Raw genomic sequence first — 27,739 nt, 5'->3', positions numbered from 1 at the left:
TCCCTCCTGGGTGGCCCCTGGGGACACGGGGTGGCCCTGGCACCGGCCCGCAGGTGCCCTCCCGTGGCTGGCACGGGAAGGGTGGGCGCCCCCGGCCCCCGCCCCAGCACCCACCACGGGCAGAGCACACGGCACTCACCAGGGAAAAATAAAATTCATTTTTTTTATCAGTCATTCAACCAGAAAACGCTGAATTTGTCCGGGGGGGGACCAAAACCCCTTGGGATACCTCGTTGGCTCAGGCTGCCCCATAGCACTCGCTGGTGCCGAGCACAGGACCCGCAGCACCGAGATGGCACCGGACTGGGGCTGAGGGACACCACAGGGGTCCCGTCGAGGCACAGGAGAGCAGCACCCAGTGCCTCAGCACCCACCCCGTGGGCAGGGTGCCGCACAGCACCCGGCTGCGCCCCACGACCCTCCCTGGGGGCGTGCTCCTACGGGGTGCGGGGACCCAGGAGACCCCACCGAGCGCAGCGCCCATCAGCACACGGCCACGTCCTTGTCCTCATCTTCAGCACCCTCCTCATCCTCGCTGTCAGGCAGCTGGCCCCAGGGGGTGGGGGGGTAAGCGGGGCCGCTCTCCAGGTTGACGTAGGTGACGGCCAGGTTGACGTAGTGCTCGCCCTTCAGCGAGGCCAGCACGCGTTCCAGCTCGCCCACCAGCCCCGAGAAGGACGGCCTCTCCTCGGGTGCGGGCGCCCAGCAGCTCAGCATCACCCCGTACCTGCCCCGACGTTCCCGTTAGCACCAGCAGCACCCCCCGGGGGGGGGTCCTGCCGCCGTGCCCCCCTCCCCTGCCCCACTCACAGTGCGTCGGGGCAGGGCTGGGGCTGCGGCAGGCGCCTCCCCTGCAGCAGGTAGCGGGCCATGTCGTAGGGGTCCACCTCGGCGTACGGCGACGCGCCCCGCGTCAGCAGCTCCCACATGAGCACCCCGAAGGACCACTGCGGAGCAGAGTGCCGGGGCAGGGGGATGGGGATGGGGACGGGCACAGGGGACCGGGAGGGGGGATGCGCCTACCACGTCCGACTTGGTGGTGAATTTTTGGGTCTGCAGGCTCTCCAGCGCCATCCACTTGACGGGCAACTTGGCGTGCCGGTGCTGCTGGATGCTGTAGTACTCCTTGCCGAACACGTCCCGCGCCAGCCCGAAGTCAGCCACCTTCACCGTCAGCGTCTCGTCCAGCCTGCGGGAAAGGGTCGGGGGCAGCACCCCAGGGTGCCCGCTGCAGCCTGGGACACCTCGGGGTGCTGGGGGTGGGGGCACCCTCAGGCCGGCCGCACTCACATGCAGTTCCTGGCCGCCAGGTCCCGGTGCACAAACTTTTTCTGGGCCAGGTACTCCATGCCCAGGGCCACCTGGAGCCCGAAGCTGATGAGATCCTTCACCGTGGGGCTCTGTGGGGTAGGAGCAGTGAGTGAGGTGAGCTCAGCCTCCCCCCCCCCCCCAACCCGGGCACCCCCGTACCCGCTCCTGGGTGCGGATGAAGTGCCGCAGGTCCCCGTGGCGCATGTAGGGCAGGACGACGAGGGGCAGCCCATGGCGGGGCAGGCAGATCCCCAGCAGCGAGAGCACCTGCGGGTGGTGGAAGCTCTTCATCAGGATGCCCTCGCGCAGGAACTCCTCCACCTCCTCCACGTCCGTGATACCTGCGGGGAGCCGAGCCGTGGGGCGCCGTGCCGCGGGGCTGGGGCGCGGGAGCGGGCGCTGACTCACGGTGCAGGGACTTGATGGCGCAGTGCAGGGCACCCAGCAGCGGGTCCGTGTAGGTGCCGTGGTACACGCTCCCGAAGTGCCCTGCGGGGACAGGCGGCAGTGAAGCTGGGGGCCCGTAGGTGATGCCACGGCCAAACTGCCCCGGGGCGAGTTGTCACCTTTGCCGATGACCTGGTGGCGGTGGGTGACGAGCCGCTCCTCGGGGATGAGGATGTCCTTCACCTCCTCCAGCAGCTCCGGCCGCAGGTCCTCCAGGCAGCAGGACGTGGACCTGAGCAGGGGCACCGGGGAGCCGCCGCCCGCAGCAGTGGCAACGTGCACACGGGGCCTGGCCAGGACAGGGCTGCCTGCAGCGGGCAGTGCTGCCACCGCAGGCGAAGGCACCGTCAGGCACCAGGCACGGCCCCAGCGCCCCGACACGCTCACCCCAGCACCGCTTACCCTGCACGTCCCGGTAGTCAACACCAAAGTACTGGGTGGTGGCAGGGGCATCCCTCCGGCCGGGGCGCACCAGCAGCTCCAGGTTCTCCGTCCCTGCGAGCAGGGCACAGGGTGGCACCGCGGGCAGGGGGTGGCACCGTGGGCACGGGGTGGCACCGCGGGCACGTGGTGGCTCTGGGACAGCCGGCTAGCAGCGGCACTCACCCCTCCTCTTCCTCCAGTGCCAGCGGAGCAGCACAGCAGCCAGGATGCAGCAGACCAGGAAGGTGACACCGGTGCCCAGGGCCAGGCTGGCGGCCAGGTCCAGCGAGGAGGTGGCCAGCACCAAGCCCAGCTCCTGGCAGTCGCCGTTCACGCAGATCTGGGGGAGCGGGGGCTCAGTGGGGCCAGAGGGAGCAGGGCACGGGGAAGGGGGGTACTGGGGGATGCCTACCTGCACGGGGGCCCCGTCCGGGGGCAGGCGTAGGTTGTGGGGCACGTGGCACATCACCTTGTTCTTCAGCACGTTGGGGTGGCAGTCCTGGCCCCCCACTGTCATGGTGATGTTCATGCAGCCGGCGACGGCGTCCAGCCCCCATTGCTGCCCAGACACACGGCGCTGAGCCCGGCCGGCCCCGGCATCACCCCCCCGCACGCCCCGCTCCCCCACATACATGCACCTCGACCTCGTTGTCACCGGGTTTGAGGCGGTACTGCCGGTGCCTGCCCTGCAGCTCGAAGGGGAAGACCTGGGGCAGGGGGAAGTAGCGCAGGCGGAAGAGCCGGCGGCCAGCAGCGCCGTCCAGCAGCACGCTCAGGTTCCCAAGCACCGTCTCCGGCTGGGTCTCGAAGGGCAAAGGCGGGACGCGGCACAGCAGCCGCTCGGGCAGCTGCGGGCCCTCGCACTCCTGCGGGCAGGTGCTGGGCTGCTGGCACGGCCGGGGACACCCCCGGGGTGACAGCCTCCTGGCTCAGCACTTACTGTGGTTTTGGTCCTCACGCCACCAGCCTCAAAGAGGATCTTGGTGCGATACATCGAGTCCAGGTGGGAGCCGATGAGGGTGAGCATTGAGCCCCTGTGGTGGGCAGGGGTCAGAGCGCTGGGGTGCACGTGGTCCCCAGGGTGCACGCAGTCCCCACCACCTCAGCCAACCCAGCCTGGGGGGATAAGGCCAGGGGTGTCCCCACACACTCACCCGTAGCTGCAGTTGGGGACGATGCCCCAGACGGATGGGTTGGGGCGGTACTGGAAGGGCAGCGGGGCTGGGAACTCCTCCCCATCAATCCACAGGGCTACAGAGGCTGTGCCCAGGTGGGCAGCAGCGGGAGCCGTGCATCGAATCTCCTCGTCGCCCTGGCTGGGGACATAGTGCCGGGGGCTGGAGGGGACAGCGGGACCGCGTGGGCAGCCTCCTGCCCATCCTCGTGCCAGGGACCCCACGATGGCCAGGGGTGATGGCCGGGGCGTACCTGGGCTGCCCAGCCAGAGGACACTTGGAGCCGTTGACCGTCACCTCCCAGCTGCTCCCCGCCAAGAGGTGGGTGCCACAGAGGGACAGGAGGGTGCCACCGCCCTGGGGACCGAAGCTGGGGTGCAGGGTGCTGACCTGGGGCTCCTGGGCAGAGACGGGGGCAGCGGGGCGGGCACTGAACCAGTGCCCCCACCCAAACCAACGCCCAGCCCGCGCCATCCCGGGGCTGGCATCACTGCCGGCATGGGGACGTTACCACGAAGACGAAGCCGCCGAGGGTGGCAGAGCCCTGGACGCTGAAGCCTGAGGCCCTGGGGGGCTCCATCACGCTGAGCACCACGTCGGCCGGCCCCACCACCGCCGGCCCCCCGGGCTCCAGGGCACACACCAGCATGTCCACGAAGTCCTTGAGGCGGGAGGCAGACAGCGGCCTGCGGGGCGGCAGGGGTCAGCAGCGGGACGGGGAGGGGGGAGCAAACATCCCACCCACGTTCTCCTCCCTGGCACGGCACCTGTAGACCCAGCTCTCGTTCAGCAGCACGGCGCAGCTTCGCCCTCCCACTGCCACCCGGTAGGAGCTGAGGGGGCGGCGGTGGGCAGCGGGGTCCGGCGGGGAGCGGAAGGTCGTCCCGCAGAGCGTCACCCTCGTCCGGCCCCGCAGCGGTGCGCTCCTGGGGTGGAACTGCGGGACGGGCAGCGAGAGCACATGATGGCCATGGGGAGCTCCCTCCCCGGTGGGCACGATGCCCAACCTGAGGAGGGGTCCCACCGCACGTCGCCTCATGTTCCACCTCCCTCCCCACCCCCCTGCCCGATTCCAGGAGGTCCCCACGGGGCCACGGGCACCACCGCGGACCTACATCGGTGAGGATGGGCGGGCAGCTGTCCTGGACCCAGGTGCCGTTGCACTCGTGGCTCCGTGCGCACCCGTCCCCACACCAGCCACAGCCCATGAAGCGCTCGGCACGCAGGCAGCGGTCGCACGTCAAGAAGTGGCGGCAGCCCGGGCCGGTGACATTCACGCGCCACACCTAGGGACACCGAATGGAGGTGAGCAGAGGGCACGGGGGACTGGCCCCACGTCCCGCCCCGGCCCCCCCAGCTCACCTTGGTGGCAGCGGCGAAGAGCAGCGAGTCCTCCCGCAGCCTCACCGCGTGCCGCAGCGGCGCCGGCTCCTCCAGCGAGAAGTTGGCCAAGGCAACGACGTAGGAGCTGGAGCGCTGCAGCACCATCTGGAGCGGGGCGGGGAGCGGGGCTCAGTGCGCCCCCGGCACCCCGCACCCCGCCCCGGCCTACAGCCAGCACCCACCTGCAGGATGCGTCCCTGCGCCGTGCCCAGGTGGGCCACGGTGACATTCTCGAGGACGGAGACGAAGATGGAGGTGAGGAGGATGCCGGCCAGGCGCCCGTTGAACAAGTCCACCTTGTGGGAGGTGGCGGGGACAAGGGTGGGCTGGTCCCAGCAGCTGGTGTCAGTCACCGGTGCCGAGAGGTTCACCTGCAGCCGAGCACAGTGGGGGTACCTCAAAGCCAGCCCCAGCACCCTGATCCCTGCTCCCCCCCGCCCCAGCACCCATGGGTGTGGGGCCGAGCCTAGAGCACACACGTCGACGAGATATTTGGAGGCCAAGGACCTGGGCGGGCAAACACCCGATTACCCGATCCCCGCTCCAGGCTGCAAAAAGCAAGCAGGGATTTTGGAGGATGCCCCCCCCCACCCCCCAACACCCCTGAGCAGCGTCAGATCCTGCCCTGCCCCCCCTCCACATCTGGACGTGATTATCAGCGCCAGCACCGCGCGGCGGGGGCGCCGACGCAGCACCAGCCCCCCAAATCCACCGGGGCTCGGGGCGAAGGGGGACGCCAAACCCCGGTGTGCCCCACGGGGCACCCCTAGGACCACTTATGGGTGCTGGGCACCGGAGTCCCCTTCCTGGCAGCGTGACACAGAGCGGCGGCAAGCTGCGCGCTGCCGGGAAAAGGAGGAGATGCGGCTGTGCCGCGCCTCGCCCCGGCTGAGAACAGGCAGGCTCGTGCCACGCGCGCTAGCACCCGCCCTGCCCCGTCCCTGCAGCGCAGCCGTGCCGAGGCTTGTTCCTGAGACGCCGTGTTCCTGCCCCACGGGGCCGGCGGGGTGACTCACGGCGCTTCCGCCCGCGGTTTGTTTGCTCGGGCAGCGCAGCAGCCCCGCGGCTGGCTGGGCATGGCGCAGCGGCTCGCCGGGGAGGACGGGGGCCCCCCGCTGCCTTCTCTCTGCTCGTTCATAAACAAGCTGGAGAGCGTGGCCGTAAACACCGCGGCGCTGGGGATGGTGATGAGGGGGCCGGGGCAGCCCTGGGGACGTCACCATGTAGAGGGAGGGGAGGGGACGTTGTGTCCCCGCCACGGGCAGCAGCACGCGGCTCAGTGAGCGGAGGGTCCCCACGCAGCGAGTGCATCCGCATCCTGCCACTGCCAGCACGGCCAAGAAACGTGAAGAAGTGGGCACGGCACCGTGTCCCCGCAGCAAGCCCGCGGCAGGGGGGCTGGCGGCACAGACTCAGGCACCCCAACCCAGGCCCTCCCGTGAGCGCTCCCCGGCAGGTCCCGAGCCCCCTCGCCAGGACTCACATTGTGCGGACAGTACTCCTGTGGCTGGAAGAAGCCGAGCCCCCGCCTCAGCGTCTGCGCACCGGTGCCGCAGCACTTGTCCATCCCCTCCTCGATGGCCTGGTTGAGCAGGCGCAGGGGGAAGGCGCAGACGGCCGAGTTGTCCTGCGGCGCCGGGCTCTCTGGCTGGCTCTCAGCGAAGGCGCCGAACAAAACCATCTCGGAGCTGTCGATGCCAAGGTCACGGGCCAGGCGCTCGCCGGGGCGGGTGGCGTGGGCGGCCTGCAGCACGTTGTAGGCCACGTCGCGCTCGGTGTCCTCCTCGGCACTGCGCCGGCGCCGCTTGGACTCAAAGCGGCAGTCGAGGACCAGCTCGCGGTAGCGGCGCAGGTCGTGCTCGCTGGTGCTGAGCCGCGCCAGGCGCGTGTGGTACGACGCCGAGCCGGGACACTCGGGCTGCACCGTCAGGAAGTAGACGTGCTCGCCGTCAGTGAAGGAGTGCACGTAGTGGATGGGGTAGGCGTCTCGGTAGGGCGGCAGCACCGTCAGCCACTGGAAGGTGTCCGCGAAGCCGTCCAGCGTGCCCTTCAGCCTGCGGACCGACACCGACTGCGGGCTGTAGCGCGCCGCCACGCTGCTGTTGACGGTGGAGCCGAGGTAGAAGAAGGAAGAGTAGTGGTCGGCCACCACGGTGCCGCTGGTCCCCAAGGGGCTGGCCACGCAGTCGGGGCAGGACGCAGGGCTGTTGCCTGTGGCGGAGTACAGGCAGTGGGTGGCCACGATGGTGACCTCGCTGCCACGCACCTCCAGCTGGTGCTGGTAGCAGAGCCCGTGCTGTGCCGTGCCGCAGCTGTACAGCCACGGCTCCTGCGGGTCCAGCAGCAGCAGGATGTTGTCCACGTCCTCGGAGCCAGGGCCGCCCGCAGCGGCTGGGCACAGGCGGCAGATCTCGCACTCAGCGCTGCCCGTGGGGCCGGTGATGAGGACGGAGCGGAGGCGCAGCTCGGGGCCGGCCACCAAGATGCGGTTGCGGACGGCCACGAAAACGGTGGCCGGGTCAGCGAAGACGGCGACGTTCTGCACGGGGCCGCCAGCATCGAAGCTGGGCAGCGTGTAGGGGACGGAGAAGTTCCTGGTGGAGCTGTAGGGGATGCGGGGGCACTGCCAGGCGTCGGCAAGCAGCGGGGCCAGGGCGAGGACGAGCAACAGGCGCGTGCGGCACAACGGCCCCATGCTGCCACCAGCACCGGGTTATCGATGGCGCTCAGCGCCACGCGGGGCCGGGACACGTGGAGGCTGGCTCAGCATTGCACCTGCGGGAACACCAGGAGAAGGGCTGGAAGCGCTGCGGCAGGCGAGGACGGGGGGCGGTGTGCCACCGGTGCCGGGGTGCCCACGGCCACGCGCTGGGTGCTGCTGGGGGGATCGGCCACAGCGAGCCCCTTCCTGAGCACCTCAAAGCCTCCGGCAGGGGGACAAATCCTGCCGGCTGCCCCCCTTCCCGGACACCCCCCAGACACGTCCCTGCCTGGGGACGGGGACCCAAAAGGGGACCCCCTCCAGCTCACCAGGGCGGCGCTGGGGACCCCTGCCAGCCCCGCAGGGACAGCGCGGGGACCCGGGGCAAGCCCCCCGCCAACCCCCGCCTGGCCCCGCCAGTCCCCAGCCCGGATCCGGCTGCCCCCGCCCGCCTTCCACGCGGCTGTCCCGTGCCAGAACCGGGCTCCGCCGCCCCGTCCGCGCCGAGCCGGCCGGTACCGAGCCGAGCCGAGCCGAGCCGAGCCGAGCCGGGCCGGGCGCTCACCTGGTCGCTGAGCGGCGGGCCGTGCCGTGCCGTGCCGAGCCGTGCCGTGCCGGGCTGTACCGGGCCGTGCCGGGGCGGAGCAGAGCGGGGCCGGCCCGGGGCGGGCCCTGCCCCCGCCCCGCGCGGGGCTCCCCGGGGGCCGGTCGGGACCGGGGCGAGGAGAGCCCCGACGGCCGCGGCGGGGGAAGGAACGCCCCGACGGCCGCCGAGCCCCGGTCCCCCCCCCCCGTCCCGCTGCTCTGAGCCCCCCTGCCCGGTGAGCGCGGGTCCCCCCCGCCCCGGTCATGGGCTGCTCGCAGGAGGTGCTGCGCCGGTGCCGGGCCCCGCGGAGGAAAGGCGTTTTTCACCCCCCCGGTGCAAAGCACGGATTCATCCCCAAATGCCAGCCTCGGCCGTGGGACCCGGGCTTCTCCTCCCGCAGCCGGGCAGGCCGGGGCCCGGCTGCCGGATCCGCGGGGACTTTGCTCCCAGGGAGGGGTTGGACGCGCCGATAGCGGCCTCGCCTTCCCGACACCCGGCTGCTGCCCCGCGTTGCGCAAAAGCCCTGCAGTTACGCTGCCTTCGAGCCTTGCCCAACAGCTCCTTCCTCCGGGCTCCCTCCTGGTTTCGACACGAGCTGGCCCCAGCCCGCTCATCCCAGCCGCTCCCCACCCCAAAATCGGCAGGAGCGGGGAGCTGTCACCCACCCCCCCAGGTGGCCTTCGGCAGGCGGACACGAACGCGCTGAGACTCGCCCCCGGGTCCAGATAATGTTTATGAGCAGAGATGAGCGATTACAGCCTGGCAGGAGCACAGCTACGGGAGCGGGGTCCCCCCGTGAGCCCTGCCGGGTTCCTCCCGGCTCCCTCGGGGTCTCCGTGGGGGCTCTCCCCCTCCTCGAACACCCGCCCCGGCAGCCCCCAAACGCAGCGTCGGGCTGCGCTTCGCAGGGGGCACCCGGCTGCCGCGGCGCCTGGGGGTGCTCAGCCCCACGCCGGTGCCCGGTGGCAGCAGGAAGGAGGGGGCCTCGCACAGCAAGCCCAGCTTGAGGGGCTGTTTTTTTGGGGGGTTCAGGGGACCCCATGACAAGGTGAAGTCCCACCGAGGCCCCGTGCCAGAAAGGGCTCTGAGGGAGCCGCGTCGGGGCTGCCCCTTTGGAGCCAGCGCCACGAGCACAGCGACTGACACCCCCGCACCCTGCGTCCCTCGGGGGCTGCTCCATGTCCCCAGGGGCAGGAGCGCAGTGCCCCAGCCGGGGCAGGCTGACCTACCACGCTGCCTCCCCGCCTTCCCCAGGACATGACATCCTTCGCGTGGCCGCGCTGGGAAGGGTGCGGGCACACGCAGACGCTGAGGGGACAAACCCGCTGGCTCCCAGCCAGGGCAGGAGCCCGGGACCATGGGGGGCTGCCTGGCCTTCGGGGACCCGGCTCCCCCAAAGGAGGGAGAGGAGCAGCGCTGGCAGTGCCCCCCAGCCAGCCCTGTCCCCAGCTGGGTGGCGTCACCCGCCCTCTGTGGGTACAGCAGCAAAAAAAGGATGGAGCCGGGGGTCGCAGAGGAAGGGCAGCCCCCCCCCCAGATGAGGGGGACACTGCCTGCAGGTGCGAGAAAGCCCTGCTCACCCCAGTCCCCGGGCAGCTCCGCACCCCATCTCCCACACCCACGGCCGACAGTCCCACGGGCGGGTTTCCCCGTGCTCTCGGGGTCCCGCCGTGCCCTCTCCCCTGGCTCACAGCCCGCGCCTCCCCCGGGGCCGGGCCGCCCAGCGCCGCGGGGTGCCCCAGCTGGCACCGTGCCCTGGGAGATGCCCGTCAGTACGTCTGGGGCGTGAGGATGAAGAGTCGGTCTTCCTCCTTGCGGATCCACTTCATGAGCTTGTTGACAGCGCTGATGGCGCCCGCCTTGGTCCCCAGGGGACTGTAGCATATGTAGAGCTCGAAGGCGCTGGTGACCTGGGTGAAGAAATGGGGATGGGCACGCATCTGCACATCCCCACGGGGGGCTGGTACCGCACGTCCCCCCGTGGGCCGCCAGGGACGGCGCAGGGGCTCCCGAGCAGAGACATGGGGTGGCAGCAGGGCACCCTAACTGGCTGGCCTGCCGCTCCCTGGCACAGGAACCCCCGAAAGGACCACGCGTGCGCTGGGGGCCGCCCTGGCGACCACAGAGCCGGTGCTGCGTTGTGCCACCAGCCCTGCTCTGCCACGCAGGACTGCAAGGTTGGGGTCACCCAAACTCCGAAGACAGCCCTTACCCAAGCCAGGAGGTTTTCACGTGGGCCCGTGAAGTAGATGTTCTTCAGGGGGCGCGACGAGTTGTGAGCCCGGCTGTGGAGGTACTGGTAGAGCCCCAGGAGCCTTTCCTTCTCCTCCTCCCGCACGTAGGGTGCCTCGATCTCAGGGCTGCAGGAACACAGCGCCTTGTTAGCCCCCCGTTCCTCGGAGAAGGGGATTCACGGAGAAGCTTTGCCCCGTGCCCACACGGTGGCCCGACGGTTCCCCAGTCGGTGCTCTCCCGGCCTCCTCACCTGGTGAAGAGCCCCGAGCTCTTGGACTTGTAGATGAAGTGCCGGAGGTCGGGGATGCCCACCTGGGCCACGCTGTAGAAGGGGGTGCGAAGGGCCTCCTGCAGAGCGTGGTGCACCCCCCGCCGCCGCAGGCGCTCCTGGAAGCGCCTCTTGCAGTCGGAGACGGTGAAGAAGTCCTCGCGGTCAGTGGAGACCAGCAGGAGGCACAGGTCCATCTCCTGCTCCAGGTAGGAGATGTGGGCGTGGAAGAAGCCACTGGAGTTGAACTTGGGGAGGCAAATGGGAGTCCAGGCTTCGCCCTCCCGGAAGGAGGAAGAGGAACTGATGAGGTTGAAGAGCAGATGGAGGTCGATGGGGTGGAGGAACTGATCCTTCTTCCTCACGAGAGACACCAGCTGGTTCCCTGACAGGAGGATGGAGAAGACCAAGCTCTTGGCCTTGGCCTGCTGGAGGCTGGTGCTCACGGCGTCCCGGACGCTGGCGGCCAAGGGCAGGCAGCGCACAGCACCCATGAGGAAGCTGGGGTCGTGGGCCATAAGGTCCAGCAGGTTGTCGGTGATGCGCTCGGAGCCGGCGAGGAGCCTGCGCAGGTCGTAGTTCTGCTTCTGCTGGAAGATGTGGTTGAGCTGGGTCCAGGTGAGCAGGCTCAGGATCTGGTAGTAGATGTACAGCAGCTCATGGGCGATCTCCTGCTCCGACTGCCGGGTCCGCGCCACTGCCACCAGCACCAGCGGGCTCCTCCGCACAAAGACCACCTTGTAGCCATCTGCTCGGGAGGGAGTCCCCATGGGTGGGGACAGACCGGTCAGTCTGAGTGCCCAGCCTGCAATGCAGATGGGCTCTGCTCCCGCCTCCCCCCAGCCACCAACCTGCCCCTGGGGACAGCTAGGACGGCCCACGGTGGCAGGAGCACGGGCTGGGCACTGCCGTGTGAACCCCCGGATGATGTGGGCAGGGACACCACTGCGGGCTGCAACACCACCCCGCCCCACTCCCCCCCGGCTCAGTACCTGCGTGGATGGAGCGGATGGCGTTTTTGTCGGCCTCCAGGAAGGACACCAGGGCCATCATGACACCCATGGTGCTGGAGAGGGCCTCCTCAGACCCGTAGCGGGAGTACACAGGCTTGCCAGCCTCGCTCAGCACAAAGACGTGCTTCCGATGCATGCGCCAGGCGTCCATGGTCACGTCCTCCTCCTCCTTGCCCGACAGCACCGAGTCGTGGCGGATGGCCTGCGGGGACGGCTCCAGCTTCCCCTCCTTGCCCTGCCTCATCTCCTCCTCCAGGTCGAGGGCCATGCCCGTGAGCTGCGTGCTCAGCTCGCTGAAGTCCTTGCTGATCTGCTCCATGCTGGTCGGCTCGGCCGGCTCCCCCCGCCTCTCCTCCGGGCTCCGTGCCACAGCCCCCCCGTCCTCGGGACTCGTCAGGTCCTCGTAGGAGCGGGTGTGCACGAACATGGCTCCCTCCTGGCCCGCCCCTGGGAACAAGGGAGCAGTGTCCACACGCCCATCCCCTTTGCAGCAGACGGAGGGGACAGAAGGGACGGAGGGCGTCACGGAGGGAGCTGCTTTCCTTCCCCGTGTCGGCCCCCACCCCGTCCCGCCGTCCCACGGCGCCCAGAGGCTGGCAGCAGGGCTGAGGAGGGCCCGGCCTGTGGGACGAGGACCCGCTCGTTCCTCTCAGCCCTGCTGCGAGCTCTGCCCCCTCCTTACCTGGCTCCGTCCCCTGCGCCAGCCCCGGCGTGGGGCTCTCGGACCTCTCTGCGTGCTGCCCATCTCCCGGTGCCAGGGACCCGTTGGGCACTTCCCCGCCTTTCCTCTTGCGGACGTCCGCAGCCATTCCTCGGGGCGGGACCTGCGGGGGGCCCCACGCCGTCAGCCCTCCGCTCCCCCAGCCCGAAAGGCCCCGCTCCCTGCGGGGGCCCTGCCCCGGGGCCGTGCCGGCGTCCCGCCGGCTCAGCAGGGAGCCCGGCGCCCCGGTGAGGCGCCAGCAAAGCTGCGCTACCCCCGCGGGGTTCCCTCCCCCCGCGGCCCCGGCTCCTTCCAGGCCCCCTGCACCCTTCAGCCGGGCCCGGCCCCGATCTCCCCGCTGGGCTCAGGGAGCCGGGGCAGGGGCAGGCCCTGCACAACCCCCCCCACCCCCTGTTCCCAGAGGGGGGTTCGGGCCCTCGCAGCCAGCGGGGGGGCTCCGCTCGTCCGGGGGCTGCGGCGGCTCCTGGGGGCACAGGGCCTGGGGGGTCCCGGGGCTCGGGGAGGGGAAGGGCACCGGGATGGGGACGGGGGAGGGGAAGGGGGCGGCTCCCGTCGCCCAGCCCCGCTCGGGGCCCCTCCTGCCCCCCCGGGGGTCCCCCGAGCCCCGCTCCCAGCCCCGTCCCGGGGCCCCGGGGGCACAGCGGGGCCCAGCGGACACGCACCGACCTTCGCGGCTCCTCCCGTCAGCACCGGCGGCCCGGGCGGGCGGCGCGGGGGCACGGGCCTAGGCGGAGCGGGCGGCGCGGGGAGGGCTGGCGGCCGCCACCCGGCCGCTCCCGGCCCCGCTCCCTGACCCTGACCCCTGCCCGGCCCCGGCCCCTGCCCCCCCCCGCCCCGCCGCCGCTGCCATCGCGGCGCCCGCCCCGCCCCGTCCCGTCCCGTCCCGCCCCGCCCCGAGCCCCCCGGCCGCTGCCCCGCCCCGCCGGCCGCACGGCTCTCTGGGGGTTGTAGTCCTCGCGCACGTCCTACCCCGCTCGCCGCCCACGCAGCGCGACTGCATCTCCCAGCAGCCCCTCGCCGCCGCGCGGAGCACGCTGGGAAACGGAGTCCAAGCGGCGCCGCCGCGTGGGCATGCCGGGAGCCGTAGTGCGGCGGCCGGACTCCGCTTCCCAGGGTGCCGCGGGGCGGGGCAGAGGAAGCTCGCGGAAGTTCCGGTTCCCCTCAGCGGAGCGCTGGGCCTGGCGCGGCGGCGGCGGCGGCGGAGGTGAGCGGCGGCGGCGGCGCCTCGCGGGGCGGGGCTGTGCCGGGGGGGGGGGGGGCACCGGCGGCCTGTGCCGGGGCGGCGGGGATGGCCGTGGGGGTGGCGGCTGGCGCGGGGCCTCCCGGGACGGCGGGGCGGGGGCGCCCCCCGGTACCGGGCCGCGGGGCGGGGCCGGGAGCTGCCCCCCGCCCCCCCCCCGCCCCGCGGCGCCGGGCGGTTTCCGCAGGCCCCGGTCACAATCGCCGCGCGTTCTCGCGGCCGCCGCGTTCCGCCCTCCCGGCCCCGCGGTTCCGGGGGTCGGGGCCCGCCGCCGCTCCCCTCGGCCGGGCTGCGCAGGGGGCGTCCCGCTGCTGTCCCCGCCCGGCGGCCTCCGGTCGGGAAGGGGCTGGGGAGGCCCCGGCGGCCCGGCGAGGTGAGGGGCTCGGCGGGGGTGGGGCTGGAACGGGGCCCGGTCGTTTGTGATGCAGGGCTCTCGGTCGGCACGCAGGCAGAAGGCGTTTGCAGCCAGGTGGGTTTTTAGGGGAAGCCCTCCGGGCTGCCAGAGCCGCGGGGACTGCCTCTGCTCTCGCTTCCCAGCTTCAGGGACGCGGGTTTGTTACTTCTGCGCTTGTAGACGGGGCGCTTTCCGCTTCAGAAAGGGAAGGAAGGAGCTCTCGTGGCTAACTTCGGTTGCTACAGCTCGGGGGAAGGTTTTCGGTTGTAGCTCCTGCTGCGCTTGTCTCTTGCAGGCTTTTCCCTTTCTTTAGCCTTACGGGAACTTTGCTGGGTGCAAAGCGTTGTTCGTCAGCACATCGCTTCCTCTGTCCTGTGGGCAGAGCCCTGCCTGTATCTGTATTTGGCTTCCCCACGGTCTATAAATAACCAAGTTTGGCAGCCTTGGTGAAATCTATTCGTGGAGAAGTTGTGAATATCAGAGCGTTTCCTCTCAAAACATTGTCTCTTTGAGACTTCAGCGTGCCCGATCCATCCCCGACTGCTCCTCCCTCTCCCTGTTTTGGAGAGCAGTGTGCAGAGTGTCGGGGGTGAGTCTCTCGGTGGAGGTGGACGAGGAGGTGCTTGAGGACCTTGCTGGCACTTCTTGCTCTGCCCCTTGGCAGAAATCGTTATTTATCCCCTCAGAAGAGCAGCTGCTTGGTCTGACTCAGCTACACAAGCCCTTTATTTTGTCCGATTACGATGGAAGTTTAAGCAAGATAGCCAAAAGGACAGAGTCTGCTGTCGGGCTCGGCCTGGGCGGCTTGGGAAGCAGGGTCGGAAACGTCCCTGAAGGGGCAGCAGTGGTCACGGGGCCGTACGGGGTGCGCTGAGGGGACGGGGGCTGTGTCCCAGGGAGCGCCCCGAGCCCCCTCGGGCTGGCACCTCCACGCACCTCGGTGTCTCCTGCCCGCTGGGAGGGCTGTGGGAGGAGGCAAGCGCAGCGTGCGCTCGCATCAGCCCTCCTGAATATTCAGTGTAACTGTAGCAGCTGATTACTGCCTTAAAAGAGCTGTCGATGTGGGCTCTGTGAGCTGCCAGACCGCGCGGTGTTTGCTGCGGCCGTGCTGTTGTGTCATTTGGAAACCTCCTGTGTTGCCGTCTCTTCCAGGTGCGTGGTTGTGACTAAAGTGCGCCAAAACTAATTGGCGCGTAGTTCCTAGCGCTCGAGGGCAGATTTTTGCTCCGCTTTCCTGCTGGCCCGGTCCCGTCCCCAGGCTCTGTTGGTCTGTCCGTGGCAAAGCAGCCTTCCTCCCCCTGCCCTGTCCGCTCGCGCCGTGGGGCGAGGGGGTGGGATCCTGCTCTCGCCTCCTGCTTGTCGCGCTACGGAGAGACGTCAGCAGGTCGCGGTTCCTCTTCCTGGATTTCCTTCTGCCTGCTCAGCTCCGGGGCCCGGTCACGTCCCCTCTGTGGATTGGGTCAGACCCCGAGGGGCGGCGAGCGGAACGGGGGGCTGAGGTGGCAGTGAATTACCTGGTGCTCGGGAGGGCAGGTCCCAGTGGTGCCGCCTCACACAGCACCTCTCCTGGAGCGCTTGGATCCGGCTGGGCCTCGGCGGCAGTGGGAGCCCCTCTCAGGAGGTGCTGGCCGCGTGCTGTCGCCTTGTTTGGTGAGGCTGCGTAGTAAACCACACCGCTGAAGTAGCCTGGGTTAAATTCAACTCTTTTTGGAGGGTCATCCCCAGTGCCGATGCTGAAAAACCCGAGCTGGCAGAGCTGACACGCTGCGCTTTGCCAGGGGCACGGCAGGGGTGGATATAGCAGTCTTGCTGCCTGTGGTACTGAGCTGTCACCGTGTACCAGTGCTGCTTGCTTGATGCCAGCCACCTCTGCTACCAGGCTGATGGCGTTTTTTCCCCCTCTGATAATTTGAATGTTGCGTCCAAACAGTTCCCAGTAGGCAAGGGATTTTTTTAAGCATTGGTAAGCTCGGGGGCTCGATGAAAACTGGAGTGGGGGAGGAAAGCGGGAAGGGAAGGTCAAGAAACAGCAGCTCTGCAGACGGCTGCAGGCTGCTACGGGTCGGAGGTAAAAGGACTGGTTGCTGACAACCAGCCAGAACGGTGACTGCCACAACCACCTCCGTTTGCCTGTCCTCGCGGCCAGCAAGAGCCACGTAACCGCGAGGGGACCGAAGGGACCGGTGCTCTCAGGCAGGTCGGGGGATCTTGAGCGGTGGTCGGGGAGGTGGCCGGTGGCACCCTGCCCCGCCGAGGCCGCCCTGTGAGGTGGGTGGGGGGTGGGGATCCCGTGTGTGGCTGCTGCCTGCGGCTGTCCCAGCCCGCTCCTTCCCTCCCCTGCCTGTTGGGCAGCGCTGACCTTTGGAAGCGGGAGGAAGCAGGGCGTTGTGCGGTTTTCTTTGAGATTTACTGCTCTCACGAGGCCCGGCGGTGGCTGTCCGCACCGTCCTCTGTTCCGTGGAAGCACCGCAGGTAGCTCGCTTCGGACCTGCTCTGGAGAAGCATGAGTCCGCTGCGCAGCCTGGTAGGACCTGCGTGGCAGACTGGCTGCTGTGCGACAAGAACTCCGAAACCGCTGCAGGGAGTGGGTCGGAGACCGCTGAGGTGCTAGCAGCGGCATTCTGCTCGGGGGCTCTGCTGCAGCCCTTTTGGGGGAAAGGCCCAAATTCTTCCCGTTTGAAGTCCTTTTGAAGTCCTGGCTTTGGCAGTCTCCAGGAAATCCTCCCCTTCACGGCTGGTGGGAGGAAGCGGGTGACTTTTTCCACCTCCGTTGCACTCAGCTTTTAGGGCAGTACTGGGCAGCAGAGCCTGTAAAGATTTATTGGCAAAGCGCACCCTGTTATCCGCCTACTTCTGGAGGGCAAAGTAAGCACAGTAGGCCAGCAGCGGTGATAGTTTCCTTGAACAGCAGAGAGCTTTTGGCAGAAATAGTTTGGATTAAACATTAATTGCAAACTGTTGTTCAGCACTGGGCCTTGCTGTTTATAGACTGTGGGATTCTCACACTTCCAGTTGCTCTGAGTAGTGTTAGACAGCACAGTATGTTGGAAAGCTTTATGTTAATCAAGAGCAAATATCAAATTGTTTGCCCACACATATTGGCAGTTTCGTTTCAGAAGTCATTTGAAGCTTGTGAGTTTGAACAGGGAGAAACACAGCATTAAGGTAACTCGTGCCTGAGGGTGGCCATGCGTATCGGTGGGTCTCGGCTGTTCCCACACGCCTTCCGCTGACCGGCAGTGTTTTTCTTCCGCGACGTGTTTTCATCGCCCTGTGGCTTACTGTCACGTTATTTCCTCAGCAGGTTGTGCTGTCGTGGTGTTCTTAGAGTGAATTACCCATTGCTGGAAACCTACCAGACAGGGGGAACATGTGGGGAGACCATCGACAAGGCAACAGAACGGGGCCCTTTCGGTAAGCATTGGAACGTACCGTTTGTTTATTGCATCGAAGAACGTTACTGAAACAACGAGAACTTTCTGTTTGCCAATATTCCTGCACATCCTCCTCCAGGTTATTCTGCTAAAGGTTTCTGAGCTCCTTTTGGAGCTAGGTGTCATTCCTGAAAAGCAGGCGAGTTAAGCCACGGTGTAGCTTTCTGCATTTTGGTGAAGTTTTGTGGTGTTTTTTTTTTTTTAATGACAGCTGCTTTTAGTATTTCTATTCCTTTTCCACACCACCTTTTTTTGTGATACTGTGTTTAGCTGTTAAAAGCTAAGGTGGTGTTACACCACACGGATTTCGGTGTTACGTAATGTTAAAACCTGGAAGAGAAACACCCAATAGTTTGATGTTGATTCTCTTCAACCACGGTGCTTCCCTTAGCCTCAGAAATACTGCCACTTTCATTCTACATGGGATTTCATGAAAACTTCAAGGGTTGAGTCCACTCGGTGCGGTTAAGCAGACCGATACATCGCCACGTTATTTGTTGTGCTCCTTCACGAGACGTTCTTGAACGTCACTGGAACTGTTGCAAAGACGCATATGCAGCTGGCCTGCACTGTCTGATGTTTTTCTTAGTTTATATTCCTCTGCTTGTTACTGGGCCCTGTGTTTGCAACAGGGCTTTGTGAATAAAAACTGAAGTAAAGCAGAGGCGCCAAGAGAGGGTTTTCCTCCATTGTGCATAATTCTTTCATCCTTTACTCACGCCTTCATGTCAGTTTTTTGAAAATCAGAATGATAAATGTACTTCCTCCTGGCATACCTTAGGCTCCTGAAATAAGAGTATTTCAAACAATTGTCTGACTGCAATGTGCTGAGAAAGCTGGTGTCGTGAATTTAAAACAGTGTCCTGCAGAACCTGCCTTAACAGGATTGATGGGAGAGAGCGATCATGATTTGTGGTGATACCAGCAGTGCTGCTCTGCTGATTTTTTTTAAATTGGATTTTATTGGCATCATTCTTTACTGTGGTGGATGGGCGATTCTATCCTCAAACCAAGTTTTAACTCCTGTTCTATGTGGTGGTGAACCAGGGGCTTGCAGCTTAGTAAATCCAACGCAGTTTGATTAGCTGTGCAGAGGTGTTTTGTTGGTGAGGGATCCTGTAGTGAAACTCAGAGAACTTGCTGGAGTTGCTAAGGAAATGTCCGCTGATTAGGTAGGATTTGGTGTTTCTTTAAAATGTGTTGCTTTAATATTTTATTTTTCTATTTTTTTAATATATTGAAGTACTACTTAGCTGAAAAGTCAGGTAGCTTCATCTCAGAAACAGACAAAATGGATTTTGAAAAAGTAGTAAGAGGAAATCTCTTCCTGAGTGGTGTTGTGCAGAGATCAGAAGAACTTGTGGTTGTGGTGTTGTAAAGAGGGTGCAAGGCAGCTGGTCTTGAGGCAGGAGCGCAGGATCATCTCGAACACTGATTGTTGGCATATTCTTGTGAGGCATCTGCAGAGTCTGAACTGATAGCTTTTAGCATTTGACTGGTTTAGATTCCAGCACAAGGAGGCATAAACTCTTTTGTGGAGCATGTTACTAGAGCATGTTTGGTAACCTTTGCTTTTGTGTGCCTCCTGACGATGTGAACAGTTAGCCGTTTGTAATGCTGCCCAGAGAATTTAAGCTCAGGTTGTTCCTCCCAGGCACGTGCTGGTGATGCTAATAAACAGGCGCGCCAGCTGCTGGAACCTCGAACAGCTGCAGAGCTGTGTGCAGTGCAGGACTGTGTGATTGCTACCATCATTAACCCATTAATATTGCAGGTTTTCCCTGTTGAGTGCTTCTGGAAATTGTGCTGAAATGGGAGCACCCAAGTTTACTTTCTCACATCTGTCGTATGCTGCCTCATCTTAAACTGCCAAACATCAATATCTTCTGCGGATCTTAGACTGTTACACCACTCTATAAAAGTTTAGAGAAGAATGTGCTGCTGTATAGATTTCAGACTCTAAGCACGTTATGAATAATACTGTCTTTATTTCTACAGTGGGAGCCAAGAAGAAAGGTTTGCTCCCGGGTGGAACAGGGAATATCCTCCTTCCCTTGATAGTCATGCTCAAGAAAGACACTCTGGCAACTTCTCTGGCAGAGAATCACTTCCTTTTGATATCCAGGCACTCGCAGGCCTCCTCAATCCTCAGTTTGCCAACAGAGAGGAACCTTCTTTCAGCTTTGGAGCCAGAGATGGACCACGTAGTGACCTCAGAGGTAGGGAAGGGCACCACGATTTCAGGGGCAGAGATTTCCCACCGTCTGACTTTCAGAGCAGAGATGAGTCTCAGCTGGATTTCAGAGGCAGGGAACCACCCCCTTCTGAGTACAGGGGCAGGGATATGTACTCCGGAGACTTCCGGGAGAGAGAAGGGCCACCTATGGACTTCAGGGGTGGGGACGTTCCTTCAGTGGACTACAGAAACAGGGAGACGTTCCGTATGAACTACAGGGACAGGGAAGCACATAACATGGATTACAGGGGCAGAGATGAGCCTCCGTCAGACTTCAGGGGGAGGGGGTCTTTTGATCTGGACTTCAGAGGTCGAGATGGATCTCATTCGGACTTTAGGGCTAGAGATGTCCCTGAGTTAGACTACAGGGGCAGAGACCATTCCTATTCTGACTTCAGAAATAGGGATGTACCTGATTTGGACTTCAGGGGTATGGGCACATCTGATCTGGACTTCCGAAACAGAAACGCACCATCGTCAGATTTCAGAAATAGGCACAGGTCTCGGTCTGATCAGGATTTTAGGAGCAGAGAGATGGCTCCTCCTATGGACTTTTCAGAGAGGGAAATGCCTCCTGTGGATCAAAGCCTTGTAGATTTTAGGCGCAACCAGTCTACTGTACCTTTAGCAGAAAGAGAGGGCTCCGGTTTAAGCACCAGCAAGAGAGAGGAGTCTGCACTTGGTTTAGATAGAGCTCCTTTTGGTAGCCAAAAAGGCGAATTTCAACATCCAGAAGCACCAGCCAGAGAAGAGGAATCCCTTGGACTGAGTCTCAAAGATGACGCCTCACACAATTTCCAAAACAGCCGTGGACCTCTTCCTACTACCCTTCAGGACCAAGAGGAGCAACCTCAGACCTTTGCTAACAAGCAACAACAGCAGCAGCAGCAGCAGCAGCTTTCTGGGGGGGAACAGCAAAGATCTGATTCTGATCTTGGGTTGAAAGGTGAAGGTGATCTGGATTTCCTGGGACGGCAAGATACGGACTACAGAAACATTGAGTACCGTGATGTGGATCACCGGCTGCCAGGGCATCAGATGTTTGATTACGAACATGGCAAGTCCTTTTCAGAAGGAAAACCCAGCAAAGATTCTAGGCCCTATAAGAGCCTTCAGGTAGGTGGCTTTGTCAATTGATGTTTCTCTTAAGCACATGTTGGCCAAAGAATGGAAGGAGCTGGGAAGGAGTCTTCTATTCATGTTCCGTCACTTTGGTTCAGTCCTAATTCGCTGTCCTTTTCTGAGGTCACCCTCGTGCCCCAGGCCATTTGAATGGGCACGCTTTCTATCTTAGAAATACTTTATTCTCAAGAGAGATGCAATTTAGCAATTGAGAATTGCTAAATACATAGAACCAGATTTGGTTCAGAAAGTCCCCAAGCTGAAAATGACCAGACAAGTGGAGGGTGTTATGTGGGGTGGGGAAGTACTGCACAGAACAGCTTATTTTCTCCTGGGCATCTGCTTATGAGCGCTACCAGAGAGAAGCTACTGGGACAGGTGGACCTGCGTGGAACAGCACAGCTGTTCTCATGCGTGCTTTGTTTATCCTCGTAGTCAACTTTGAAATCACAAGTTAATGATAACCACTGAGTTAATAACTGCTGTTGAATTTGAATATCCCACTTGTGGGAAGCAGAGAGGTTTTTTGCTTCTCTTTTTATAAAACCGTGGAGAAATGTGGGATTCAGGGCAAGGTCTGCCTCTTGGCATTTATGGTTTATTCTGAGTTGTGTATCTTGTAGACAGATACTTGCTGGACCTGGATCTCACTGCACAGCTCCATGAGCATATGAAGCTGGTTGTGCTAATATTGCAGAGCTCTCTGAATCTTAAGCAATGCTGTGGTAAAGATCTGAGCCGTTCTGCTTATGGGCCTTTGCCTTTGAATTATACCCTGCTATATTTTGTTCTGGTTTGTGTATCTTGTGAGCTAGCGTTTCTCATTTGTAAAAACAACATCTTGATTGTGTGAACTCAAGGACCAAGATTACCGGACCTGCCCCAAATACGTGAAGCCAAGCAAGCTCATTCGGCTAGGAGGAGTGCCTGAAACTGCCACAAAGGATGATGTAAGTGGGATGTTTTTCATCCAAAATTCACTGTAAGGCTTTCAAAACTTATATCAAGTGTTTCTAAACGTAGCGTTTTCAAGCCTGGTGATTGGAATTCAGGTGGTCTGTCATTTTCCCCAAAGAAAATCCTGATTTAGGAGTGACTGCAGTGTTATTTTTATCTGATTATTCTGCTTTTTAGAGGGTCTGGAAATTATGACTCTCTTTTGCAGTCATGTGCGGGGTGTTGGTAGGTAAAAGCCTTGACCGACAGACACTTGTTAACATACCTTCCTTCCAGGATTACTTTGTACAGAGACAATATTGTTATTACTTTGGTAGTGTATTTTGAGCCTGGAAGACATTAGTGTCTGAATGAACTTGTTCCTTCTTCATTACTTGAAATTCCTAAAATGAGATTTTACAAAGAAGGAAAAGATGTCTCCTGTTACTGCTGATCTTAGTTTCAAAAAAAAAAAATAAAAAATCATCTAGGCTACAAGGTGAGAGAAGTTACCTTTCCACAAGCTTCCACTTCTAATTAGAATTTTCTGATGGCAGCTCCAGACATGAGAACACCCCCACACATCAGTTTTTGCAAGGGTTAGCTGTGGTGATCAGCCCTTCTGAGGCTTAATACTGAAATCTGGTTGCTAGAGGGCTCATGGTAGAAACTTTGTCCGTTAAAGGCGGTAAGATATATCTGACCTTAAATAAGGATCAGAGGGGAACTGTCTGGATGAAAACAGCATGACGAACCTTTGAACGGTTCTGCTGTAAATGGCTGTTGCTTATTTAAACAAAAATAAAAAACACATGAGCAAAAATTCCCCAAAACTCAGTAAGCAGTTCTCAGAAACTGCAGGAACTGTACCAGGAAAATGCATGTTTGTAACAAGCTTAAACTAGAAAGAAAAGAAGTCTTAGGGAAAGAGAAATGTACTTCAGCAGGTGCTTTACTCTGAGGTTTTATTTTGGAGACTGAAGTGGATCCTGGTTTTCCTGTAGATTCTCAATGCTTTCCGAGGGCCGGATGGGACACCTGTGAAGGACTTGCGACTGAAAGATTACAGTTCAGGTGAGAATGCTTTTTCAGTGCTTCTGGATTCAGGTTTACAAAAGGGTATTCTTAGCACCAATACTTAAACAGTTTGGTTGTCCTTGATGCCATAATTACAAGTATTTTTTAAATGAAAATGCCAAGTTCTGTAGTTTGCTCTATTGTCTTCAAAACTGATGGCTGTGCTCACTGTTGCTTCAGAGCTAAATTGTGTTCTGGTGCTTCTAGCTGTAGGAGCAGCAGGAAAAAACAGCAGTGTTGTTCTAATAGCCATCAGTAATAATAAAGCTAATACTGACGTGGGACAGCAGGTTAATTCCCAATAGATTTTTTTTTTTAAGTTATTCAATCCTATTCAATCCTTTTGGATTGTTCTCCATCTTGTTTCTGAGATGGCCTTGCTGTGGAGTGTGTCCTGCACAAATAGCATCCCCATGAAACCTGACATACCATAACATTTCTCCTTCAGTAACGTGAAACTGTCACCCTTCTTGGATATGAAGACAGGCTTAAAAAAAAAAAAGGCAAAAGCAAGTTTTATAAACAAATATTGAAATACTGGGTCAGGATGCTCTTCCTTATTTCAAAGAATGAAATATTGCTGTACTTCTAATCGGTACGTATTGGATTCTGAAGAAAGAAATAATTTACAAGGCTGCTTTGTGTGAGTTACACTGGAACAAAGACGTGCAATTGTAGGAAGTGAGGGGCGAGCCCCTAGGACTGGTTTGGGTTGTACTAATAGGGAATGCCTGGAAATGGGAGGAGACCATCTGAAGTCACTGCTCTTGCTCTGATGATTCTGAACAGTTCCTGCTCCAAAGTGAATTTCTGTCATTTTCCAAAGCAAAGGAAAATGGCACGGCTGTTTTCTCTGTCTCTTTTAAAACCGAGGAACGCAGAGGCTTTTACCATCGTTGGTGCTTTTTCTTATTACCAGTGTGGGTTGCACGTGGAGCAGCTGGAATTCCTGCTGTCAATACGTTACATAAAAGCTTCTTGAGTGTTTAGTAGCTGGGAGAGAAACTGGGGCAGTTGGGTATTTCTCAAGTATATTTTTGTTTCTGGAAGCTGTCAAAGGAGATTTCACAACCTTCTCATGAACCTTTGAACTAAAGAACACCCCTGTGTTAGTTACATAGTCTGCTCTGGCCCAACAAGCAGGGCTTAAAGGGTGCAATCTTTCTTGCTTCCTTTCCTCTTTTCTAAGCATAGTACAGCAGGGCTGTCGTCACCCTTACAGCACTGAGTGTTACCAAACGATTGCAACACATTTTTTGCCCTTCCTGATGTGATTTGTCAGTTGCTGTTTTTCTGAAACACACCACATTTCAGTAATAAGTCAACCTGAACTGGGAATCTTTTCGTAAGTCTCTTCTTGTGTACGTTACTAGGACGTAGAACCCCCGTTAGAGAACTGTCGGCTCTTTCCCATTCCCTGTTACAGAGGCTTCTCAGGCTGAGATGCGGAGTCTGAGGTTAAGTGCGGAAGCCCTAGTATCTGCTGATGGTCACACGTAAAATACGGGTTGTGGTTTTTGTTGTCTCTCTAACAGCTGCATTCTATTTGTCTGTCTCCTTAGCAGCAGTGTTTTTTTTTTTTATAAGAAAGTTCTCCTGGCTTACAAAAGCCAGGGGATGAAGAATGGAGTTAAAAGTAGCTCATATTTTATGAGCTATGTAAAGCTGTTGTTTAACCCTGTCCATTCAGCATCAGCAATGTAAGCTGTGTAGCACTATTCTAGGTTACATCGATGCTTCAACGACTTTGTTTTGCATCATGTCCTAGGGCTGCAAATGCAGCTACTAATTTAAACAGCTTTCTGATCCTTGTTACGCAAGATGGATACATCTAGGACAAAACAAGCTTCCTGAATTGTGGAAAGGTCTTCTTGAAATCGGGTAACTAGAAGCTGTAGTAAACTAAATCCAGGTTTTCACATGAGGTAATCCTACAGAGAGACATGCGAAATCGAATTCACATTAACTTCTGAAAAGCTAAGCCTGTTTGAAACTAGAGGCCAGTCGTGTGCATAAAATACTGCTTTTCCAATGGAGTGCGATGTAAATATTCATAAGAACTAAAAGCAAACTTCCTGGATTACTGATGTCTCTGATACACCTGGGCCCGCCGGCTGCGTTCATGTATCAGTTCAGTGGTACAACAACAGCCTGATTCAGAAGAGCCCCTGCTAAGCCTGAGTGGGTTGTGTGTTTTTGAACACTGTCCAGAAACGTTAAAAATAACATTAATCACGAGCGTGTGTGTACTTCATGTCGAGTGTGTTCGAGAAAGAAGAATGCCTGCAGCTGCCGGAGAACAAAACCAACCATAACAAATAGCACACAATTAACTTGAGGTGTGAGGTTCAGATCAGTTTCCCAAAAAGATAATGCTTATCATCAGGATTATCTCAGCAGCTTCGATGTGATCATTCCACTCTGTGATCTTTTTCAGGACTTTGTTCTGGGGCAAAAATATGTGGTTGGTTTTTCTTTGGGAAAAAAAAAACACCACACAGTTCAACTTCTTTACAAATGCTTTTCTTTTACATCCTGTATATGTGCTAAGGGAAGCGTATTTTCACTGAAGGTTGTGCTGAGCCTGGAACACAGTTCTTAACATAGCTGGTGTGATTTTGATATACATACAAGCTGTTTATTCTTGAGACTCTTTTGTCTCTGGAGAACACAGACTGAAACAGTTCATAGATTTTAAAAAGGTAGTGGAAGAAGAGACTTTGAGGACTGACATAGTATTTCCGTTTGAATCAAAAAGGCAGATATTTGCAGGCAATCACGAAATACCCAAATGAAATTTCATTGTATTACCCCATGCAACATTATCCTGTATTGTCTTGTGTCTCTGAGCTATCAGTTCGATTTTGGAATTGATGGCTGCTCGCTTAGGCTGAAAGTGTCATACCGGTTTGTGGGGGGAAGAGGGTTTCTCCCAACATAACAAGTTAAACGTTGGCAGAACTAACAATTAGACTGTTGGCTTATCTTCCAGCTTGCCTTCTGAAGTGTGTTTGGCCATGTCTGTTCAATTAATCATTACAAAGAGTAAACCTGGAGGTGATAGTGGAATCTCCTTAAAGTCCATCAACTACTTCAGTCTGTAATACCTCCTTGTGCCCCCTGCGGTTTCAGAGCTGCAGATGCACTGCTGCTGTGGTAGATACTAGCGCTGATGACTTGTCAGACGCTCTCTGCAAAGTGATTGTCAGTAAGTGCTTGTGAGCTGCCCCTGGCCCATCTGGAGGTGCTTCTCTCTGCTCACGGGGGTCAAGGCTTTCGTGTGGCTTTCCAGTGGGTGCCTCCTGCTGTGGAGCTGTTAGCGCTGCGTGCGATAGCACCAAGCGGCTTGTGGCACGGCTTCTGGTATTCTTGTATCGCTGTCTGCGAACTTGTGTTGGTACTGACTGCCAGAAACTTGAAACTGATACCTTCTGACCTTCAGGGAATCTAACATGAAGGCACCTTGTCCTGGTTTTGATTTTGATCGTATTTTAGGCTTATGTCCTGCCTGCTTCTCATTGAGCTCTATTTCTATTTTCCTGACTAATGCCAAACATAAGCCAAGTCTAGGAAGTGATCCTGAGCGTTTGATGTGCATGGAGCACTTCAGGTGAATGCATATGCATGACCTGGAGAAGGGAACATGCACATCTAAGTTCGTCTTAAAGGGCTGCTTATGATGAGTTGCTCGCCATTAAGAGCTGCTGAGGAGCGTCCGAGTGCTAAATGAAAGCATGAAGCGTACTCTGAGCTTTCCATTCAAATTGTTCTCCCGGACACAGTCTGGTGGCCAAGCTTGGAACATGCTTTCCAGCCAGGATTCACATTAGGGTTGGTACCAACTGTTGGAAAAAGCTGGTTAGGGAAGGTGAGCCTGAGAAATCGCTGGTAGCCCGTGAGGTTTTCCTAGCTTACTCCACAAGCACATCTGTGCATCTGAGAGGCGTCTGCGCTGAGCTGGGAAAGCCTGAAGGAGAATAGACACGCTAAGATGGAGAGCAGCAAGGCCAGAGAGGATCTCTGTGAAGTGAACTTAGAGGGCCCAGGTGAGCTGAGGCCAGGCACCTTCCCGTGGTGAAGGCATGTGCAGGAAATGCAGTGTAACCTCAAATGCGATCAACTTAGCCTAGTGGCAGCTGCTTGCTTAGTTTTGAAAAGCTTTTGCTTTAGCAAGTACCATTGGCACCAGATATACTTTATTGCTTGCTCAGCCACCTCTGTGCACTAACATTTACTTGTTTCATTTCTGTGGCCCTCCAGACCTGGCCCTTAGATTGTAGATGCTTGGAACTGCCTCCTTTCCTTCCCTTTGTGAAACTTAATGCGTTTTTTTTCTTAGTTGAGGGAGTTCATCTTGGTCTTACTAAGCTCTGCCACTCTGGTGCCCTGTTAAATATTAATAACCCTCTTAGGTAAACCTATAAAAGGCACCTTTCCCCTGCCCCCTCAGTGCAATGTATCCTGTATCTCAGAACAGTGAATCGTTGCTTTCAGGAATATTTCAGGGAGATTCTGAAATCTAAAGTTATTTTCTTTACAGTATTGAATATTACTAAAACTCATAATTTAAGGTCCAGAAATGTATAGTTCATGATGGAAAAATGGATACGGATTTTGAGCAGTGCTCCCCTCCATACCAGGGGTAATCTCTCCGTTGTCCTGGGCTGGGCTGCCTCCCAAGGCAGTGAGATCCTCCCCGTTCAAAGCAGAGCTCCTGTTGTGTGGGGGGTGTGGCTGCGCTTTTGGCTGGCCCACGTATAGCTGAGCCTTAGCTCCCTCACAGTCACTGTGCGTGCAGGTGGGGCTCGAGCTAGCGGCCCTCCTGGAGGTCAGAAGTGCTGGAGGAACACTTCCCGTGGCCCCGTGCAGGCTGCAGCTTCCAGCTGTAGGCAGGGCAGCAAGCCGCCCCGCCGTGCTGCACAGGAGGGATGTTTCTGGAGGCGTGCAGCCAGAACCGTGCTAAACCGAAACCTGTTCCTTCCTTTCAGGAGTCATGCAGTACCCATGGGCAAACCTCTCCGGAGGGTGGTTTTGTGG

At 59.6% G+C, this 27,739-nt stretch overlaps 3 protein-coding genes across 13 annotated transcripts in view; 1 reads left to right on the top strand and 2 right to left on the bottom strand.

Annotated features, from left to right (window-relative positions):
* Window positions 1-149: 149 nt before the first annotated feature.
* Window positions 150-8,589, bottom strand: MST1R (macrophage stimulating 1 receptor). Its single transcript, XM_080606567.1, has 21 exons — window positions 8,006-8,589; window positions 6,223-7,514; window positions 4,922-5,110; window positions 4,719-4,844; window positions 4,472-4,642; window positions 4,124-4,293; window positions 3,868-4,042; window positions 3,610-3,755; window positions 3,336-3,497; window positions 3,122-3,215; window positions 2,814-3,047; window positions 2,594-2,740; window positions 2,365-2,521; window positions 2,161-2,253; window positions 1,878-2,081; window positions 1,720-1,800; window positions 1,471-1,652; window positions 1,291-1,400; window positions 1,024-1,189; window positions 811-947; window positions 150-727 (listed from the first exon to the last, which is right to left on the bottom strand). Exons 2-21 carry the CDS (start codon window positions 7,432-7,434, stop codon window positions 484-486), a joined length of 4,200 nt encoding a protein of 1,399 aa, XP_080462693.1. The 5' UTR covers window positions 7,435-7,514; window positions 8,006-8,589; the 3' UTR covers window positions 150-483.
* A 152-nt stretch (window positions 8,590-8,741) lies between these two features.
* MON1A (MON1 homolog A, secretory trafficking associated) lies at window positions 8,742-13,139 on the bottom strand. Of its 3 annotated transcripts, none has more exons than XM_080606581.1 (6): window positions 12,926-13,139; window positions 12,225-12,366; window positions 11,522-11,989; window positions 10,512-11,277; window positions 10,239-10,386; window positions 8,742-9,966 (listed from the first exon to the last, which is right to left on the bottom strand). In XM_080606581.1, the coding sequence occupies exons 2-6, from the start codon at window positions 12,349-12,351 to the stop codon at window positions 9,796-9,798; spliced, it is 1,680 nt and encodes a 559-aa protein (XP_080462707.1). In that variant the 5' UTR covers window positions 12,352-12,366; window positions 12,926-13,139; the 3' UTR covers window positions 8,742-9,795. The 3 variants fall into 3 exon arrangements, with proteins under 3 accessions (XP_080462707.1, XP_080462708.1, XP_080462709.1); XM_080606582.1 differs by having other exon boundaries at window positions 12,930-13,139; XM_080606583.1 differs by having other exon boundaries at window positions 8,742-9,936; window positions 12,926-13,136.
* A 137-nt stretch (window positions 13,140-13,276) lies between these two features.
* The window catches only part of RBM6 (RNA binding motif protein 6), a 60,115-nt gene continuing 45,652 nt past the window's right edge, over window positions 13,277-27,739 (top strand). For 3 of the 9 annotated variants that reach the window (XM_080606574.1, XM_080606573.1, XM_080606568.1), the window contains exons 1-5: window positions 13,279-13,462; window positions 17,197-17,311; window positions 19,330-20,683; window positions 21,550-21,639; window positions 22,630-22,699. In XM_080606574.1, the coding sequence (XP_080462700.1) occupies window positions 17,268-17,311; window positions 19,330-20,683; window positions 21,550-21,639; window positions 22,630-22,699 (1,558 nt within the window). In that variant the 5' untranslated portion in view covers window positions 13,279-13,462; window positions 17,197-17,267. Of the gene's footprint in view, window positions 13,468-13,688; window positions 13,877-17,196; window positions 17,312-19,329; window positions 20,684-21,549; window positions 21,640-22,629; window positions 22,700-27,739 lie in introns of those variants that run through there. The other 6 variants (XM_080606575.1, XM_080606570.1, XM_080606576.1 and 3 more) reach the window with 5 other exon arrangements.

Source organism: Anser brachyrhynchus, assembly GCF_964034855.1.
Source record: "Anser brachyrhynchus genome assembly, chromosome: 10".
NCBI classification, from domain to species: Eukaryota; Metazoa; Chordata; class Aves; order Anseriformes; family Anatidae; genus Anser; species Anser brachyrhynchus.
This window is presented reverse-complemented; position numbering and strand designations above follow the sequence as displayed.

Coding starts and splice junctions, on each gene's coding strand:
- MST1R (XM_080606567.1), bottom strand. CDS start 7,434: ATGGGGCCGTTGTGCCGCACGCGCCTGTTGCTCGTCCTCGCCCTGGCC. Junction 3,498..3,609: donor CCTCTGGCTGGGCAGCCCAG/GTACGCCCCGGC, acceptor CTATGTCCCCAG/CCAGGGCGACGAGGAGATTC. Junction 2,254..2,364: donor GCACTGGAGGAAGAGGAGGG/GTGAGTGCCGCT, acceptor CCCTGCTCGCAG/GGACGGAGAACCTGGAGCTG.
- MON1A (XM_080606581.1), bottom strand. CDS start 12,351: ATGGCTGCGGACGTCCGCAAGAGGAAAGGCGGGGAAGTGCCCAACGGG. Junction 11,278..11,521: donor CATCCGCTCCATCCACGCAG/GTACTGAGCCGG, acceptor CCTCCCGAGCAG/ATGGCTACAAGGTGGTCTTT. Junction 9,967..10,238: donor GTGAAAACCTCCTGGCTTGG/GTAAGGGCTGTC, acceptor GGGGATGTGCAG/ATGCGTGCCCATCCCCATTT.